Source organism: Eucalyptus grandis, chromosome 7 (assembly GCF_016545825.1).
Source record: "Eucalyptus grandis isolate ANBG69807.140 chromosome 7, ASM1654582v1, whole genome shotgun sequence".
Taxonomy (NCBI): Eukaryota; Viridiplantae; Streptophyta; class Magnoliopsida; order Myrtales; family Myrtaceae; genus Eucalyptus; species Eucalyptus grandis.
In genome coordinates, this window is record NC_052618.1 from 31,565,293 (window position 1) to 31,584,120 (window position 18,828).

The 18,828-nt window shown below is 38.2% G+C and overlaps 1 protein-coding gene across 1 annotated transcript; it reads left to right on the forward strand.

The window, feature by feature from the left end:
• The first annotated feature begins 1,188 nt into the window (after positions 1-1,188).
• On the forward strand, positions 1,189-17,480 carry LOC120296066. The gene is made up of 2 exons (XM_039317717.1): positions 1,189-1,316; positions 17,051-17,480. The coding sequence occupies exons 1-2, from the start codon at positions 1,189-1,191 to the stop codon at positions 17,478-17,480; spliced, it is 558 nt and encodes a 185-aa protein (XP_039173651.1).
• Positions 17,481-18,828: the final 1,348 nt, after the last annotated feature.

Consider the following 18,828-nt stretch of genomic DNA (forward strand, 5'->3'; position numbering starts at 1 on the left):
TCGTACCCGATTACGGGCGCCGAGAAAAAAAAAGAGGTCGCGACATAGACAACAAATCCAATTCAGTGTAGAAAAGAATCCTACCCATCTTTTACGATGTGAAGCCAGACGATGTTGTCCTTGAAAACTCATTATGCACAACGGCCATGGAGAAGCACAAGAAGGAGGGCAACGAGGAGCAGAAGGAGAAATTTCTACACGAAATAGAATCCTGGGAGAAGGCTCTAGAGAAGGTCGATAAAACCAAGGGCTGGGAGCTGTTAAAATTTGAAAGGTAAGCTCTAAAGATCCCTCACTTTTCTAGCTCTAGAATCAAGCTCGTCCAATTCAAGCGATTACGGAGATAATTAAATTAGCAAATCTTCCGATCTTTAAAAAAAATACAGGTGCAATCATACGCAAGAGCTATCAAGGCATGCACTTTTGGAAGGCTCTCCGCCGCATGATCGTTGCACAATTGCCGCAAAACCGCCGTACGACCGCCGCACGACCGCCGACTGATGCTTGGCAGGGGCCGGCGGTGTGGCCACAACAAGGAAGAAGAACAAAAAAAAAATAGAAAATAAAAGAAAAATTATTTCTAGAAATTGTTCTCGAGAGCAAGAAGCTACTTTTTTCTTTATTTCTTACGTTCTGTTCAAAATCTATTCCCTAGCCACTTTTCTTTTCTTGTGAATAGAAAAATAAGTCGACATTACCAAAAAGATTTTTGTTCTTTTTTTGTTCCAGGGAACAAAAGAACAGAAATCGGGAGAAGAGCGAGAGTAGAGAGAGACCTTGATTTGTAAAGTAAAACGCCATGAAGAATTCGATGTTGGAACGAGTGGCGGCTATGAAGGAGGAGGCAAGTATCATGTATTCTCGAGTTTCCATGGCCGACATACTCGAGTCGGATTCACCAGCTTCCTTCATCGAGACTTGGTAAATAAGGGTGTTCGAGCCTTCATAGATAATGAAGAACTTCGGGTTGAGGAAGAAATTGGGGGAATGCTCCTACAAGCAATCGACGACTCCTAGATCAACATACCCATCATCTCAAAAAATTATACTAGCAGCAAATGGTGTCTCTGTGAGCTCAAAAGTATGGTAGACAACAAATCCAATTCAGTGTAGAAAAGAATCCTACCCATCTTTTACGATGTGAAGCCAGACGATGCTGTCCTTGAAAACTCATTATGCACAACGGCCATGGAGAAGCACAAGAAGGAGTGCAACGAGGAGCAGAAGGAGAAATTTCTACACGAAATAGAATCCTGGGAGAAGGCTCTTGAGAAGGTCAATAAAACCAAGGGCTGGGAGCTGTCAAAATTTGAAAGGTAAGCTCTAAAGATCCCTGACTTTTCTACCTCTAGAATCAAGCTCGTCCAATTCAAGCGATTACGGAGATAATTAAATTAGCAAATCTTCCGATCTTTAAAAAAAATACAGGTGCAATCATACGCAAGAGTTATCAAGGCATGCACTTTTGGAAGGCTCTCCGCCGCACGATCATTGCACGATTGCCACCGCACTATCATTGCACGATTGCCGCAAAATCACACATATATAATATGAAATGGCGGATTGGCATTTGTAATATAAGGCGACTGACCTACGGCTACGATGGGATTCTTTTTTCAGATCTCATATTCTATTGGAAGAGTGGGGGGAAAGAAACAAGAAATCAAAGGAGAGGAGATGAGGGTTTTTACAGGAGAGAGAGGCCTCTTATATCGAATTTCATCGTCGAGAGATTGCTTTATTCGCTATTATCGATTTCCCCCACTTTATTCCACTCTCACCACCACGTTTACAACACTTTATCCCCATCTTTAGGGTTTTGTTGCTATCTATGTTGTCTCTTCTTCTAGTAATTCTCTTGTCTTGAGAATACTCGACCTTTTCCCCTTTTTTGCTTTTTCCCTAGTACCCTTTTGAAGTTTCTCTCTCACACACACACACGCATATTCTTTTCTCTCCTTTCTTTCTTTTTATCATTGTTCCTTGTGCTAAGTAGCTCTAGTTGATCCCGACGAAGTATTAATTACAATGGTAGAACAGTTGTTACATTGGAAGTAATGAAATTTGTTTGAATCAGTTACTGATGTAATTGTATTGATTATGCCTGATTAGAGAGACACCCTAATGTTTAAATTTACACTTCGCATCATAAGAAATGTGGAAGTACAAATGACTAAAGTATGATCCATCGAACCAAGCCATGGACTGATGAAGGAACTTTTATTTTGTCCGTCGAAGTCGAAAAATAACATTATGGTATGATAGTGTGTGTGTGTGTAATACAATATATATGTGTGTATTCATTATCCATCCACACGTTTTTCAATTGTAATGAAAATTCACGAAAATGTACTCTAGATAATACAAAGAAAGTAAATCAAAAATAAAACAAAACAGCTCATTTTTTCGGAAGATTTTCCGGGTAAGACATCGCAATGGAACACGTCATTTCGAACTTAACAATGTATTCTGTGCCCCGTTTTCTGTTTGATTTGATCGAGTAAATGTCATGCAAAGCAGCAGCCTTAGAGAGTCGGAACGAAAATCGTAAAGGCTAAAAAGAAAAAGAAAAAACCAGTCTATATATATATATATATATATATATATATATATATCTTAAAGCACCTGAACTGTGTACAACTTTGAAATTTATCCATGAGATACCGAAAGTTTATTTGTTACCATAAATGTGCCTACAAATTTTGCCGGTACAAGCACTATCGTTGCAGCGGTCAACACACAAATTAGGGCTTATATCATGTCCACCCGTGTCAGGGTCCTTCGATGGTCACGTGACCTCGCAGTGGCTAGACAAGGGCTATGTATTCATTGTGTTAGTTTGCGAGAGTGGCACCAACTATCGATGAATCGAGGCTAGGGTTTCGAGATTGTTATCACGGGCTAATCCTCCTGCCCTCTCTTTGATTTCCTTTTTATTTATATATCCTTATTTTCAGACTACTTTTATTTATTTATTTTTCTTATAAAATTTTCGAAATACATGACTAACGCAATATACCACAATAGCTGTAGTTCGCGAAATTAATGAAGACTCTGTATTTTGTAGAAGAATTGCCTAGGAACACATTGGATAAGTTTTGAAATTCGAATCATGTCTTACAAATAATATAAAGTTGAAGGTCTTCGAGGATGTCTGATGAAAAAAAAGAACACAGCAATTGAAACCGATGTCTGATATCATGAAGCACCGGTTTAGATTTAAAAAGAAAAAAAAAGAAACAATCAAATGTCGATAGAAAAACAAGTTGGCAATCGGTGCCGATTTCGTAATCCGTCACATCGCAATCATGTTTTACGATCCATATTATTATTGTTTGCGTGGCCTACCGTTCCTCACTTCCTCTATTGTCACAAGACACACAGGAAATATTTACACAAATTTCGATTTTGCGAAACAGGGGAGAGAGGGGGTGTCCTTGCGCGAGACATAGGTAGTGGCCGGACGCAAAGGATCCACAAATTAATGCTGAGATCGCAAACTCCGAGAAAACCCCGACAATTAATTTCCATAGATTTATGTTTTCCTGACAAAACACACACACCCACAACAACTTCAATCCCATCACCAATCATGATATGTATCTCTCTCTCTCAGCTAAGATACACCTGTAAATACTAGAGATTTATACATGCACGCTCTTATTGTTTTCCTTTTCTTTCGTTCTTTACATATATTATTTAAAAATTCAATTCAGAAACTTAAATTGATAGAGAGATCACGCGAATATAAGAGAAATACCCTCGTCACGTGAAATTTGATTAATGAGAGGTGGACAAAGGTACGTGAAAGGAGTATAACTAGCTCTAGTATCATGTTAAAACGTTTAATAAAAAAAAGTTAAAAATTTATGAAAGAAGATTACGTGAATATAAAAAAAAAAAACGGATATGATTCATTTTCAAGCAATCTAAGATGATATTCTAGTATGTACTATAATCTTGCTTTAGGATAATGATGATGATGCTTTGAGATGCGGAGCAAGAATTGTGAGAACTGTTTCCTCCCTCCAACCTAAGGGAATGAGCCTTTTTTGTGCACTTTTAAAAGCAATTTATCATTAGTCAAATGGGGATCTTGCTTTTGAGACGACAATTATACCTATCTTTACTATAACAAAACCTCTTCCTAGGTTGGGGAAATCTCAACTGCTCCCCTTAAGATTGAGGGCCAATCATTTCCAGTTTCTGCTAACAAAAGGAAAAAAAATGGGCGCGGCTTTGATTTGTGCATAAGCCTTGCGAGAGGACCCTCAAGCCTTTGCTTTTTCTAGGGTTTGGTGCTCAGATGTGCATGTTAGTCGTCATCATCATCATCATTTGACATGAACAATCATTTCTATTTCCAGTTAGGGTGAAGTGACTTCGAGAGCCTTTGTTTTGCAACTACTCAAGAGCAATGTGCTCTTCTGCAACAAAAGAACTTAATGGCAATCATCTGTGACCACTCCACCAATTCCCATTTCCCATCGTAATTCTTCCTGACTTGATACATACTCCTCCTTCCCAGTGTCCCTCTCTTTTGCCCTTTTTTTGGCCCCAAATCAAAAATCTTCCCTTGCGGTTTCAGTCATCCACCTCTCTGATAGATAGAGAGCCCATGATTTTCTTCCTATGTTCTCCCATTGATTACTAAGTTGTTCATACTATTACTAGATACATTTATAGAGGTAAAAAAAAATTGACACAAGCACCAGTATTGTTTTATAATATTTGTATTAAAATTGATTTCGTATAAGTGTACATATGATATTATTGTAACTATCGAACTTACTCTATACATCTTTGCAATTTATGGCATTCATGAATTTTTTTTTTTGTAAACATTGTACCTAGGATAAATCCTAAAAAGTTTATAGATCACTCTCCCATGTGATATATCTGAACTCCAAAATATCCTTATGAACATAATATGCTCCATAAGTTAAAACTATTTAACAGAAAATTATAGGTAGAGAGATCTCAAACTTCTAGATTTCTCTTATTTGTGAGCTTTTTCATTTTATCATGTTCCATTGGTCTTTGTACAAAGGAGAACAAACGATTTACTTACTCAACTTTGCAGAAAATTTTACAACCTTAAATAGAGCTGGATAGCTTGAGGTGGTAGATATAATCCGATCAAGTACCTCACCATAAATATATATAACACGGGATACCCATCGGGTCATTCCGATGCGTGTAAATTATCTCACAAGAAAATTCATCGCGTAAAAGAAAGCATCCTGGCAAACAAGGAGACGTGGTTACCAGAGGGGGCTCGTTCCTCATCTTGGGACAAATCAATAAATAAGGTGGGAAGATGGAGGAGTTTTTTGCTTTTGGAATCACGCAATTGCAAGTGATTTGGACGTAAGGGTGGTCTCGTCGGCTCTGCGCTTTCTGTCCTTTGCCTTGGGGTCCTTTCCCTCGTTAAGAGAATCTAATGCAGAGGTCTCTTTTAGCACCCTCTTTCCTTTTTTCTCTCCCACATTTCATTGCACCTTTGTTTTTATAATGTTGTTCTCTTCTGAATTAAACTTTATGCCGAAAAATATTCAAGATCGAGGGAAGCGCAAAGACCAGTCCTTGGGAACATTCCCCCTCCACTTTTTCTAAGCCAGAAGAAACCAACTTATGACAGCATCCGCGAGATTCAAAGCGAGCGAGAAGCGCACACATTCAGAAAAAGAGAGAGAACATCCCTTTGCTTTCACACAATCCGCTGGGTATCTTGCTAGCTTTGCGCTCCCATCTCTCCTAACGAATGATTGAAGCTCCGATGACCCCAAAAGAAAAGGGAAAAAAAAGGAAAAAAAGAGAAAAAGTAGGAAAAGCATGCGTGTGAGTTGCTTTATTTGCATGGGTTGTTTCTTCTTTTGACATGACCAAACAAATTTAGAAAGAAAGATTATTTCGTTTCGATAAATTAGAATGATAAGAAGAGAGTTAATTTACATAACACGCACTGATTTAGTATCTTCCATGAATGGAAATCAAGTTTCACACCTAATTACAGGGGTATTCTTAATTTTTCTCTTAAATTTATTTGTCATCCTCTATTTGCAAGGCTTTGCACTTTAAACGGGCGTATTTTGAAAAATTTTACAATTTGCGCCTTGTAATAGTAAGATCCTTCTATTTTATTTTATTTTTTTAATCATAAAGATCCTCATACTTTACACCCAAAGCAAATGCACGAACATGTAAAGTAGGGGGAAACTATAATAACCTTGATGATATTATGTAAAGCAAAAGAGTATTGCTCATACAAGTTTTGACTCTGATTTGGCTTTATCAGGCTTCCCAAGCTTTGGACTCCATATATGGACATCATCTTTTTTATTAATGTCTTTGGAGGACCTCACTTACTAAGTTATTCGACATGCAACCTTTGGGACTGATGAATATTTTTATTTTTTTCATCCTCCCAAATAAAATCCCTCCAAAATTCTCAAAAATAGTCAGCCTACGTGCACAAATCACAAGCAATCCTTTAAATAAGCAAACAACTTTGGTTAGGCTCAAAACTTGAACACGTGGGAGGGAATCAAAACTACTGAAACTGGCTAAGTAATATTGAGACATCTCAAGCTGTACAATCAACATATTAAAGAATGTCACGACAAGTCAGTAATGAAAACAAAAGTCTCTTCAGTCCGCATTAGGAATCTAGATGAACTGAAGAGAGAACAGACTTCTCTTCTGTGAGTGAAGCAATCATCTTAATTCAAATAGCATTTGGGCTCCGTTTCTTTTGCGAAAAAAATAAATAATGTGAAAATTTTTCCCCAAAAATGATAATTTGTATAGCTTGTCACTTGAAATAATTAGTAAAAAAGTTTCAATAAAATTTATGTCTAAAATTTTTGTAGACAATAAAAATACATTTCATTCTTCATTTTTGCAAGTGATGCAAACAATCAATTTTACACAAAAACATATCATCCAAATCATTTATTTTTCCACAAAAAGATTTCTCTCAAGAAAACAAATACTCATTATTGCATCATCAAACTACACTTTACTATTAAGATGCATAAGAATCCTCTTGAACTAGGAGTAAATTGATTCAATTTACTAATGGAGACGTGAAAATTTTCTATTGTTGTGCTTCAATAGTAAACTGTTCCATCACATCTCTTTTTAATTGGGAATAATCCCAATGCATCAAGACTTTAGGTCATTGTTCAATTATGAAGTTTGGAGTGCTTGTTAGGAACTAAGTAAAAGTCGAGACCTTAGCTTTAAGGTTTTACTTTTCTATGTACTAACTTTCACGCACGCATTATATGAAGTGACTGATTCGAAATGGATTGAGATGATTTTATGCTAGAAAATATGGATATAAATTTCAAAGATGAGAATACGTGCTCCATAGAAGGTACGGAGGTGTTGAACATTTATTCTTGATGATATATAATGCCGTCTCTTTACTCTCTTTTTTTCAATATCGAGATTAAGATGAGGTGATTGCATTTCGGTCATCTAATAAGTAGTCACGAAATTTGAAAGCTGCCTGAGATTGTATTTTCAGATCTAACAAAGACCTTTTTATATTGGAAATGTTGCCTCCGTGATGGATTCCTAGAATGGCTTCGTTGGATCGGAAAAGCTTCAACCCCAACATATCTTATTTGGCCCAATGGACAGTGTCCAGGCCGTGCAACGTGCTTCGAGGAGCAAAAGAAACCGGCACAATTTACTTCCTCGAGAAAAAAAGATCTGCAGTCTTTTTAAGTATGAAAGAAAGACTACGTTGAAACTTTTCAAATGGCTTTGAACTGCAAGGTCAAAGACTCAGTCAAGTTCCATGCTAAATCATGAATTCTAGCTGACTTTTCCTACTTTAGAATGCCTGCTGCTGGATTTTGTACGATCGTTGGCAAAGACCAAAGCGAAAATAATTTGCAAATTCAGGCGAAATGACAAATGCTACAGTCAATGGAATCCTTGCTCGAGACGAAGAGGTAAGTCCTTGTTCCCTTCCCGGGCCCATGGGTGTAGTTGAGAATTTGCAATGAGAAACTAGGATGTCAAATTGAGCCCATCTCGGCCTGTTTAGACTGTAGATATTCCTCTCAGTGGTGTCTGAGAGATGGGCCTTTTGAGAGTTTCCAATGGACCCCAACTTGATCCCCCTTCTGTCATGAGAGGATCAAGAGGATGGGCTAATCGAAATTCGAGAGCGGTATGCTTTCCCAGCACACGAGTCCTTCCTCTCGGCTGTTAAAGACTACACGTTAGTCTCTCAATGCCATTAATCTCCATAGTAAGACTCTTTGGACTCAGGGAAAATTTTGTGATCCGTAAGATCCGCTTAAAGTGGCAAGCGAAAATCGTACTTGCTGAACCGGTTCATCTTATGGGATCAAGATTGTAATACCATCCTTCAAATATCACCATGCCTAGAGGAGAAAAATTTAGAAGAACAATTGAAAGAACGTATCAAAACTTTGGGATTTTTACAACTCTCCCAACTTGTGCCTTCTATTCAAGTAGCATATCGCCTTATAAAGATGAGATTAGATTAATAGGGACAACTCATACAACAATATATACCAACAAAACATATTACACACTGACAAGAAATATTACAGAGTTATCAAAGTAACAAAATCTGGAAAGATTTGTTATAAACTCAATAATACAACAAAGCTTACATTTTAACTTTATTAATTAGTCACATGAATTTTGAAAGATTCCCTCTCTATTTATAGGTTCATGGTATGGGTCGAGACTAGGATAAGACTTGGTTGTTACATGTCTTCAAGATAAGACTCTATGAAATTCCATGGGTATTGGGAAAAATCCATTGGTTTTGATTGGCTTTGCTTGTACTCGTCTACTATGTGGTTGAGACATCTATGGCGGCACGATATGTGTGGGAATAATCAAATAAGCATTTTCTCTTGACAAGTATAGGGCCATAAAAATCTCAAAATAATTTGATTCTCTTTGTACAGGATCCCTGAAGTTCTCAATATTCTTCATAAATCTCTTTGTATAGGACTATCAAAGTCTTTCACATAACCTCTTGGAATAAGAGTGAGGCTCTTCAAAGATCAAGTGACATGACTGCTAATTTAATCCTAAACTTTTTATTGATGCTAATTTAGTCTTAAATCCCTTCATTTGGTGCCAGTTCAGTCCTTTCAGCTAATTTTGATCAGACTGAGCATTGGTCGGTTGACATAACACAATTGGTATTAATATGGACAACTTTTAATAATATTTTAATATTTTTTTTGATTTTTTTAAAAATTTGTTTTCTTTTATTTTTTTTATATTTTTTTCTTCTCCTCTAGCGGTCATCAGACCTTGGCGGCCAACTAGAGATGACCTTCGGCGAGGTCAAGGTCGACCTCGCAAATCTTTGACGATCCTCATCGGCCACCGGCGAGGCATGAGCCCTCGCCAACCCAAAGTGCGAGGCTGCTCTCACGGCCTGGGCAGCCTCAAGCTAGCCTCATTAGAGGCTGGGCAAGGTCGATCTCATTGAAATTGGGGACGTCGGGCCTCGTCCATGGCCGGTGAGGCTTGACCCTTGTCAAATTTGGCAAGGGTGAGCCTCGTCGCTTGGCGTGAGCAACCCTGGCCTCTAGCGAGGGCTCAAGCCTTGCTGGTGGTCAATGAGGTTGACCTCGAGCTCACTAAGTGTTGCCTTTGGCCGATCGTCAAGGTCCGGCGAGCAGGCGGAGGAAGGGGAAGGAGAAGAAAAAGAAAAAGAAAAGAAAAAGAAAAAAAAAAAACTAAAATATAAAAAAAAAAATCTTAAAATATTATTAAAAGTCATCCATGTTAGTGTCGATTATGCTATGTTAACCGACTAGTGTCCAATCAGCAAAATCTAATTCAAATTAATTGGAAAGGACTAAATTGGCATCAAGTAAAAAGATTTAAGACTAAATTGATACTAAGTGAAAATATTTAAAACTTTTTGTCACGTTTCCCTATTTCAAGTAGCCGATTCTCCATTTGAGACCAAACTTGGAATGTATTCTTGCACGAGAAAGGTTAGAAAGACAAGTTCTAATTTGATTGGGGGAGGGAGGGGAGAGAGCTTACCATCTTGCAAAAAATAATTGAGTGCATGATAGTTGATGACAAGCCTTATCTTGTCTCTAGTTTACTCTACTAGTTGTTAACATGGAAATTGTGAATCAAAAAGTTCAGTCACTCATTTACTGGATCAAATAATCGTATCCATGTTGGGCTGGTTTAGCATGTTCTAGTGATTCATTCTTGAACGACTATCCAACAACGGGATTGATATCCTCAATTTTCTTGTGAATATGATACTTGGTTGAGCTCCCATTCAAAGATAAGTAGCTGTTAATATCTAATTTTGCTTATTTATTTATGGTTTTAATTGCATAGAAAATTAGAGATTAATTTCTAATCCCTAGCAAAATAATTTCCATTAAATTGCATCGTATATAGACATTAGGATTATTTGCATTACTAGTATTGATTATTATTAATTTTAAAAAAATAAAAAAAATCGGTTGATAAAAAATAATAATAATATATATATTTTAAAATAAAAGAGAGAAGAAGAAACGAAGTCGGGCCGGGTTGGCCCCTTCTTCATTTTCTCCTCCTTTTATTTTCCCCCCGAGCAGGCGGGGCCACCGTCTCCTTTCCCCAACCACAGCCCCCTTCTCTTGTTCTTTTTATCTCCTTCTCTGCGCAATTTGGACGCAAGGCCCACGACAAAGGACAGGAGGACAATAGAAGGACGGTACAAGAGGATGGAGGAGCGAGGAGGATGTTGCACGCGCGACGCTTGGCTAGGATGATCGGCGAGGGGTAGTTGGCGTCGTCCTGGGAGAGAGGGAGAGGGACGAGGATGGAAAGAAAGGGAGAGAGATAACTCAGGGAGAAGTTCTTCTTTGGCTGAGAAAATGGGAAGAGGGGGCCGTGAAAGAGAATCGAGAAAAAAAGGGGAAGAAAACGTGGTGGTTTTGGAACTCCAAGAAAGAAAAGCCGCGCCAGAGAGAGTGAGTTGGCTCAGTGAAGGGGCGACTGGCTGGTGAACGTACGCTCGAGGAATTGGTAGAGAGAGAAATCTTGAGAGAGAGAGAGCGATTGAGGGTGAGAAGGAGTTCTCCGGTCACTCGGCCATGCTTGAGTTGAGTTCCCTTCAACGACCATCGGTCGTTATCCTTGTCATCCCGACCTCACTTTCCCGGTAACCACATCTCCGCTAAGTGCCTTTTCGGTCCGAACCTCCATTGCCCCAAGGATCTCTCAGCTCGGGGACAGCACGATGATGCAGTTCTTGAGTCTTTTGTGTTCGACTGAGTTGATTTCTCTGGTGGGCACGGGTCTAGACACGAGTCTGAGCTCTAGAATGGTCATTTGCTTCTTCTCAATGTGCTGTATGTTGTTCGATTGCAAAAATGTCCAAAGGAACCTTTGTTATTGTATGGGGAACATCCCCTGAATCAAAACATTTTGATGATTGTTTCTTTCTTCTTCTTTTTTAAATCGCAATGTTCATCTTCAAGTCATTCATTTTGAGTTCATTTTTCTGTGGCTCGAGTACATGGGTGTATGCTTGGCTTCCTGTTTTGCATGTTGCGATGTTGCATTTGGGATGCTTGCTGGAAATGAAGCAGATGGAGTGTACGAACGGCTGGAACGGATAGGATGAATCGATACGATGACGGGTAGTCAATGGTGAAAGGCTATGTGTTTGTGGCTTGAGATTTTGGTGCATTGATTTTAAATTGTGGGTCTGGAGGTTCATGAGTTAGTGGATAAAATTGAATGAGCTTTTTCAATCCACTAACTGAAAACAATGGATACAAAAAGTTTGGTAAGTGTTATGGAGGCTGAGAGAAGGAGACAAAAGAAGGGAAGTTTTATGTTCTGGAAATGTTTGTGTGGACGAATTGAATGTGAAGAAAAAGTGAGCGAGAAGTATAGAAAATTAGGGTATGGACTCGGGTTTTTGTCCATCCCTTTTTGAAGGAGGCTTTAGTATGGGCTTGGCCTTGCTTTATTAGAAGAGCAGGCTAGTTGTGGATCTTCTCAATTTGAGCCTGGTTTAAGTTAAGCAAACATGGGGCTTAACTTGGGAGTCTTTCTGAAATCAGGCTTAGGAAGGTCAGAATTGGAGAGGGTTTGAGGATGGACTCAATTACACCCTTTAGCCCATCTCGGCGAAGCCGGATTACCGCCTTTATTCTGACTGGGCTCAAGGATCCAGTTTGATTCCCCATTTTTTGGAATTATTAAATATTAAAAAGTTAAAGAAGTATTTAAAAAATCAAAAAAAAACTAAAATTGTGGAGAATTTGGAAAAATGAAAAATAAGAAAATTAGTAAAATCTCTAAAATTCCTAGAAATTCCAAAAAAATTCTAGAAAAATTAAAATTCCTCAAACATTTTTAAAATAGCTTTTTTATAAGAAGCTTTCTTTTAAAAAGTGAAAGCCTTTTAACCTAGAATCATGCTCAAAATCGAACAAGCCCTTAAGGTTTTACTTTAGGGTTTCGATTGTCCTTAAAGACAAATGCCCTTGATTGCGCATTTCCATAATGATGATTGTCATTTACCTTTAGCTTTGTTAGGATTGGTGTTTATTTCATGTTAGATCCTTGCTCTTAACGCTTTCCTTGGTTACTGATTGTTATTTTAATGATTGCACACACGTATGATCATTTCGTATGTTAGCGAATAAGTTTAAAATTAATCCAAGCTACCTAACCGTAGATTCTCTAGTTACATAGGAAGTAAAGTACACTTCCATCTTCAATTGGTTTCTAACTTACCCTAATCGGTTAATGGCGACTCCTCATTAGAAAATTTTCATGAACACCTGAATGCTGTACAAGGTATGGGTTTGGGAGAACTCGCGTCTAATACTAAGGTCGTAAGCTATGACATCCTAAATTTTCCATGTTTAACAATAGTATTTGACATGATTTTTTTGTTACCATTATAATTCTATTAATTGTAAAAAGGGATTGATATACTCTGAATTTTATATTTTATGATATTCAAGTTTCAAAGTTATTGAATTGAGATTTTCCTGATTTTGATGTCTCTCATCGATGATTCAAAATATTTTCATACTCATGAGTGTTTAAAATTAGATGTTCAAAATGAAAATATTTTTAGACACAAAAATGTTTAAGAATCAAATGTTCTGAACGAAAATTGATTTCCTAAATCTCTATTTCCCTTCAACTTACAAGCCACTTCTCTTTTCTCTACAAATGTTTTTAAACTTATGTTTTGTTATGAGACATTGAACTTGGCTAAAAATGAAATAATGCATTACATCATTCATGACAACCGTAGCCCATAATTTACTTGGTCAAGAAGACTTAACTCTCATCCATTCATTTTGCTTGGGCAAGATGGCTTAATTCTCATACATTCATCATGCTTGGCCAAAGAGTTTCCTTTCAAAATATCTCATTCTAGCTTGTCTTATGAGGCCACTTGTATCCTATTTACTCACTTAGGGCCATTAGAAGCATTTCTATTGTAACACAAATCCTCTCAACCTTTAGACCTTATGATTTTAACCCAAGGTCCTTGTCACCTTTAATGAGGCCATGAGTGCTCAAAGTCATTATTACTTTTAAGTCTTGGTCTTCTAAGTTCATTCCCCTTAGCCACATCATTTGAAAGGAACCAATTGATCATGCCACTTGTGATTCTTTAACTTGAGCATATCTCTTGCACTTCCACCTAGTACATTCTTTAATTTCAAGTCATCATTTCTCCTAACTTGAGTTACTTATTCTTACCTCCTTTGGCCTATAAATAGGTCTCCTTATGTCTTCTGTAACATTCAGGGTCTCCACTGTACACATATTATCCACTTTGGACATTAAGTCCTCACGATTTTGTTCCTCTCGGGGCAGCCCATCCTACCCCCAAGAAAACGCGTATGTACAGTTAGAGGGACCCAAGTCTTATAAGTTAGCCTAGGACTCCCTCCCTAGGCGATGTGGGACAAGAGAGGGAAGCAGCTGTCACACTCTCCACCTCTCAACAGAAAAGCGTCCTCACTGTGGCCCAACACGAGGTCGGAAGTCAGAACATCATTCTTGCTGTGGCCCCACATATGGTCGGGAGTTGGCTCTGATACCACTTGTAACATCCTAGGTCTCCACTGTACACACATTGTCCACTTTGGACACTAAGTCCTCACGGTTTTGTTCCTCTCGGGGCAACCCATACTACCCCAAGAAAATGCGTATGTACAGTTAGAGGGACCCAAGTATTATAAGTTAGCACATGACTCCCTCCCTAGGCGATGTGGGACAAGAGAGGGAAGCGGCTGTCACATCTTCAAGTTTCAAAAAGAATTTCCAGCTTATTTTAGCAAACAAAGAAAGAGATAGCTTCCTCTTTTATCTTTACATTTCAATATTTCGTTTGAGAGGAAAGTTTCTATTCTCGTGTTATCAAAGTTTCGAAATTCCATTTTTCAAGAGCTTATAAGGTGATTAAGGCTTTGATTTTTCTCAAGCCTTCTATGTGAGGTAAGTGAAAACCTTGGGTGCTAAATTGGGTTGATTCACTTGGTGCTTTCGACTTGATTGATTCTTGGTTGTTAATTTGTTTTGGCTTTTGTTGTAATGTGTAAGTAACTCCTAATGATGGTATGTGAAATATTGTGTTAATTTGAATTGGATCATTAAGCTCGTTTTGTGCCTATGAGTTGTTTGATGGATTTCTTAGGGGTGCTTGATTGTTTCTCTAAGATGTGATGAAATTTTTTTAGTGTGAACTTGGAAGTGATATTTTTGTAATTTGACTGAGTTACCGAATTACTAGTTAGATGTTGTTGATTAATCACTTGATCGATTCTTTATGTTTTCAATGTTTACGGTAATGATTTGTCAATGTTCACGATGTCGATCATTTGAGTTGTCGATGTTACGTTGTCGATTATATGAGATAATCTTAGGATGTCAAAGCAAGACCCCCTTTGGAAGGTGTGTGGTTTAGGGACCAACTAGGTGGAAGTTGAGCTAGTGGGCCTGTAATGACTCAGTCTGATGAGGGTAGGGAGTGATTGATGAGGCAAGAGAACCTGAACTAGAAGTAGCTCCTAGCAGGATTTTAGGATGGCGAAGGGAGATAAATGAACCGAACTGTATACCGAAAAAAGGGGAGAGTGCATTGGGTATGCCTCAGGAGTGTTTATGTTGCCTCATGAGGTTAAATAGATCATGGCCAGTGACAAGTATGAAGTTACCTATGTAAGTATTGGCGAGCTTCATGACCTGTATGAAGTTATCTATAAATGAGTTTCATGATCAATATAAACTCACTTGTGAATGATGATGAGATTCATGACAAGTATGGAATGTATGCATAGTAGTGGTGAAATGCATGGTATGTATGGATTCAATTGTGGGTGGGCGGGTATGGTGATGAGATGCATGACAAGTATGAACTTGCTTATGTATATTCATGTATGTGATATTGAACCATTAGGTGATACCAGTGCATCTTATAATATGCCATTTGTTTGCTTCTAGGTAAATGAACATGTAATGTTGTTAATGGATCTTATTGACATATCATGATAGAAAAGAAAGAGAGCTTGTCCATGCATAGTTATTGTTTTACATTGCCTTAAACCCATGTTGTTTTATTGGTGCTAGGTTGAGTATTAAGATGATCTCCAACTTTCTTGTTGATGTATGATGACGTACTTTGTAGTGCTTCCACATTCTTAATTATAATTGTGAGTGCAAATGGAAAAGACTGGTGTAGCGAGTGACATACCTGGGGTGTCACCTAGATTCGTATTTTGGACAATATCCCTAGACCTACATTTTTTCCCAACGAGAGATAGGTCGCGATAGTAGATTTGAAGCGTATCATGTAGTTTTGAGATGTAAAAGTACAATATTTATTGAATCATAATATAAATACACACTATGAATTAATAAGAAATATTAAATCAATTTAAGTCCACAATTGATTGAGGAGGATTGAGAGTGGTCATCAAACAATCAAAAGTTGGTACATCTATAATAATTTTACCTTGAGCTAATTTTTTCACCACTAAAAATCTCAAACTGATACAATTATGATAAATTTACACAAAATTAATGTTCTGACCATAAAAAACCCCAAACATGTACATTTGTGACAATCTCTATTTTAGTTTCCTTTAAATGGTATTAATATCACGAAAAAGCACAAACTAGTATACTTGTGACAAACCAAAGGTAAAATCCTAAATTAATACATATGTCAATTGTTACTTATCATCTAATTTAGCAATTTAATGATAACATTTAGTAGAAACTAATAGATGACATGTGTACCGATTGCGGTTTTTTATGGTCCACAGTTTAAAGATTTTTGTGATTCACCCTTATTTTTTCTATTTTAGGTCGGTAAGGACTTAGAGTAACGTGCTTCCCAGCTTACAGTTTCCCAAGGATTTGACTGGTGCTTAACAAAAGTGAGAATACCGTGTTTGCATGGCCCATCCCCATCTCCTCTTTCTTTCTCGTGGTTTGGGTCTCGTTAAGGTTTTGAATTGTTGAATCTCTAGTACCGAATCTCTGCCGCTGATGATCCCATGTGCAAGCAAAAAGTTGCTGTGCTTCTATCACCAGATTGTCGAGCTGTCAAAGACCAAAATCTGACTTAATGGAGAAAGCAACAGTAATGCTAGGTTTTAAGACTCATTACATAGCTCTTTCTACCGCCCTCGATTGAAAAATAGCAACATTATTGTAGCCCCTTTATTCCAGTAAATTGAAATGAGACCCCTTGGTAGAGGCTTGGTGTTCAGAAAACATATCATGATATTATTCCGCCATTAATATTCACTGTATGGGAAGAGTGTGAAAAAGACTTCCAAATCACCGTTGATACAAATGGCGCCTGACACCCAGGGCCAAATTATACTTCGCATCAATGTGTCCATCGTCACTTGCCATTACCAGACTTTGGCTTTATAAAAATATTATTCAACAAGAGGACCATTTCATAACTATATGGAGAGAGATCAAAGCTGTCAATCAAAAGAAAATTAACTTTTTATCTTGCGAAAAGGGCAATTCTTGAAGAAAATCACTGTATGCAAGCAACGGTTGATCTAGAACTTCATATCCGGTGGAACCCAAGAAATCGAAACCGACACCAAGATCCCACAGACTCACCTGTGAAGTGGGTCTCTCCACCGAAGGGTTCGCTGAAATATAACGTTGATGGCTCATGGAAGGAAGAACAGCGAGAAAGAGCGATGGTTGGGATTTGCAGGAATGAACAAGGGATCCTCATAGACGGTTTTGCGGAGAAAATTGCTGCTGATTCAGCCCTGAAAACAGAGGCTTTGGCCCTTCTTGCGACTCTGTTGAAGTTAGTGGAGGCAAGAAAGAGAAAGAAGTCTTTGGCAGGAAAGAGGGAAAAGTCTTCTGCTTCGCCTGAACTAACCTACAATGCGAAGTATACTCTAACAGCAAAGTTGTGGTGGAAAGTTTAATGGGCTTAATTCCGAGCCCTCTGACCCAAGCAGAGTTTGGTCACTCAAGCAATTACAGAATGGATGTGGCTAAGATAAAAGAACTTATTTCGTATAAACCTGCAAGGCAGTATGTTTGTACATGTAAAGAATGAACAGAATGTTGTGAGAACCTCAATGCATTCCTTTTCATCTTCCCCACAAGGCCTATGATCAAATGTGAGAGCCTCTACAGTGCCAGCTCTACAAAGAACAGATCGACAATCTCTAGCATTATACACAAAGTGGTTGCCTTCTAATCAACGAGTTACACCGCATGAGCCGCCTCGTGATTCCTCATTCAAAAAATTCAAACCTGTCTTCAGGTGACCATGCTTCACAGTTGTCTCTGTTTCATCCTTGTCTCTTCTTGCCACGTCATCTATGATATTCTTATTAAAGTTTTCCGTGGCAAACTTAGCAGCCATTGCACCTCCATGCCCATCAAATGTACAAAACAACGCCCACATACTAAAAGTAGCATTATCAGCTTGGCATCCTATTGCATGCTGAAGAGGGCTAAAATTCTTTCCAAAATAAAACTTTTCTCAAATTCATTACCGTTTCTTTGATTCTAGCTTTGACAACTTAAGTCAGTAACCTAAGCTTCCAACCAAATTCTTTTGGGAGACTGCGATTGATCTCCCACTTTCCGTGCCTTGATCGTCCGAGGTTTCGCCTTTTGCTTGATCTGTGTTGGTGGAAATCGTTTCAATATTCTTTTTTCTAGAGAAGATGGATGAAGAAAAATCCCTCATCTTCGTTAATGGAGTGAGAAACCAGCGAAAATTTTCTCCGGAGAGAGAGAGAGAGAGAGCAGGTGAAGAGAAGCCCTTGAAAAGAAAAGAGGAGAGAGAGAACCCCACTAAAGAAGCACCCCACAAGTAACAAACATTTATTGTTACTTGTGTCAGCCGTCTGCCAGAGGGGAGAGAAAAGAGCACCCTACCTATTTTAATTTTTCATTTTCTACATATTTCATGTCCGAGCACACGTGTCAATTTTTCAATGGAATTAACTTGGTTTAGGCATGCCGCGCGAGCTGATGGCGTGGTGATTTCCAACCACCAATATATTTTCTCGTAGAGAAGCCCAAGGGCTTGCAATTGCACTGCACTGAAGCCTGATCTGGATTCTGCATCAAATCAAGTTTCTCAGTCAAGGTAACAAAGTCTACTGGTTTGAAGCATAAGGCATTGCTCAGAGTAAAAACTCTAACCTCTTCTCGCCTTTAATATCTCGGATCAAGAGTTGTGTGCCGAAACCATTTGTGTTGTTAAATATGACTCGAGTTTGAGCGTTGCTAAAACGCGAAATTTGGTGGACTCGC

Bases quoted from the DNA above. Each gene is read 5' to 3' on its own strand.
- LOC120296066 (XM_039317717.1), top strand. From the start codon at position 1,189: ATGGAGAAGCACAAGAAGGAGTGCAACGAGGAGCAGAAGGAGAAATTT. The intron at 1,317-17,050 runs GTAAGCTCTAAA...TCTTGCGAAAAG, and splicing joins GAGCTGTCAAAATTTGAAAG to GGCAATTCTTGAAGAAAATC.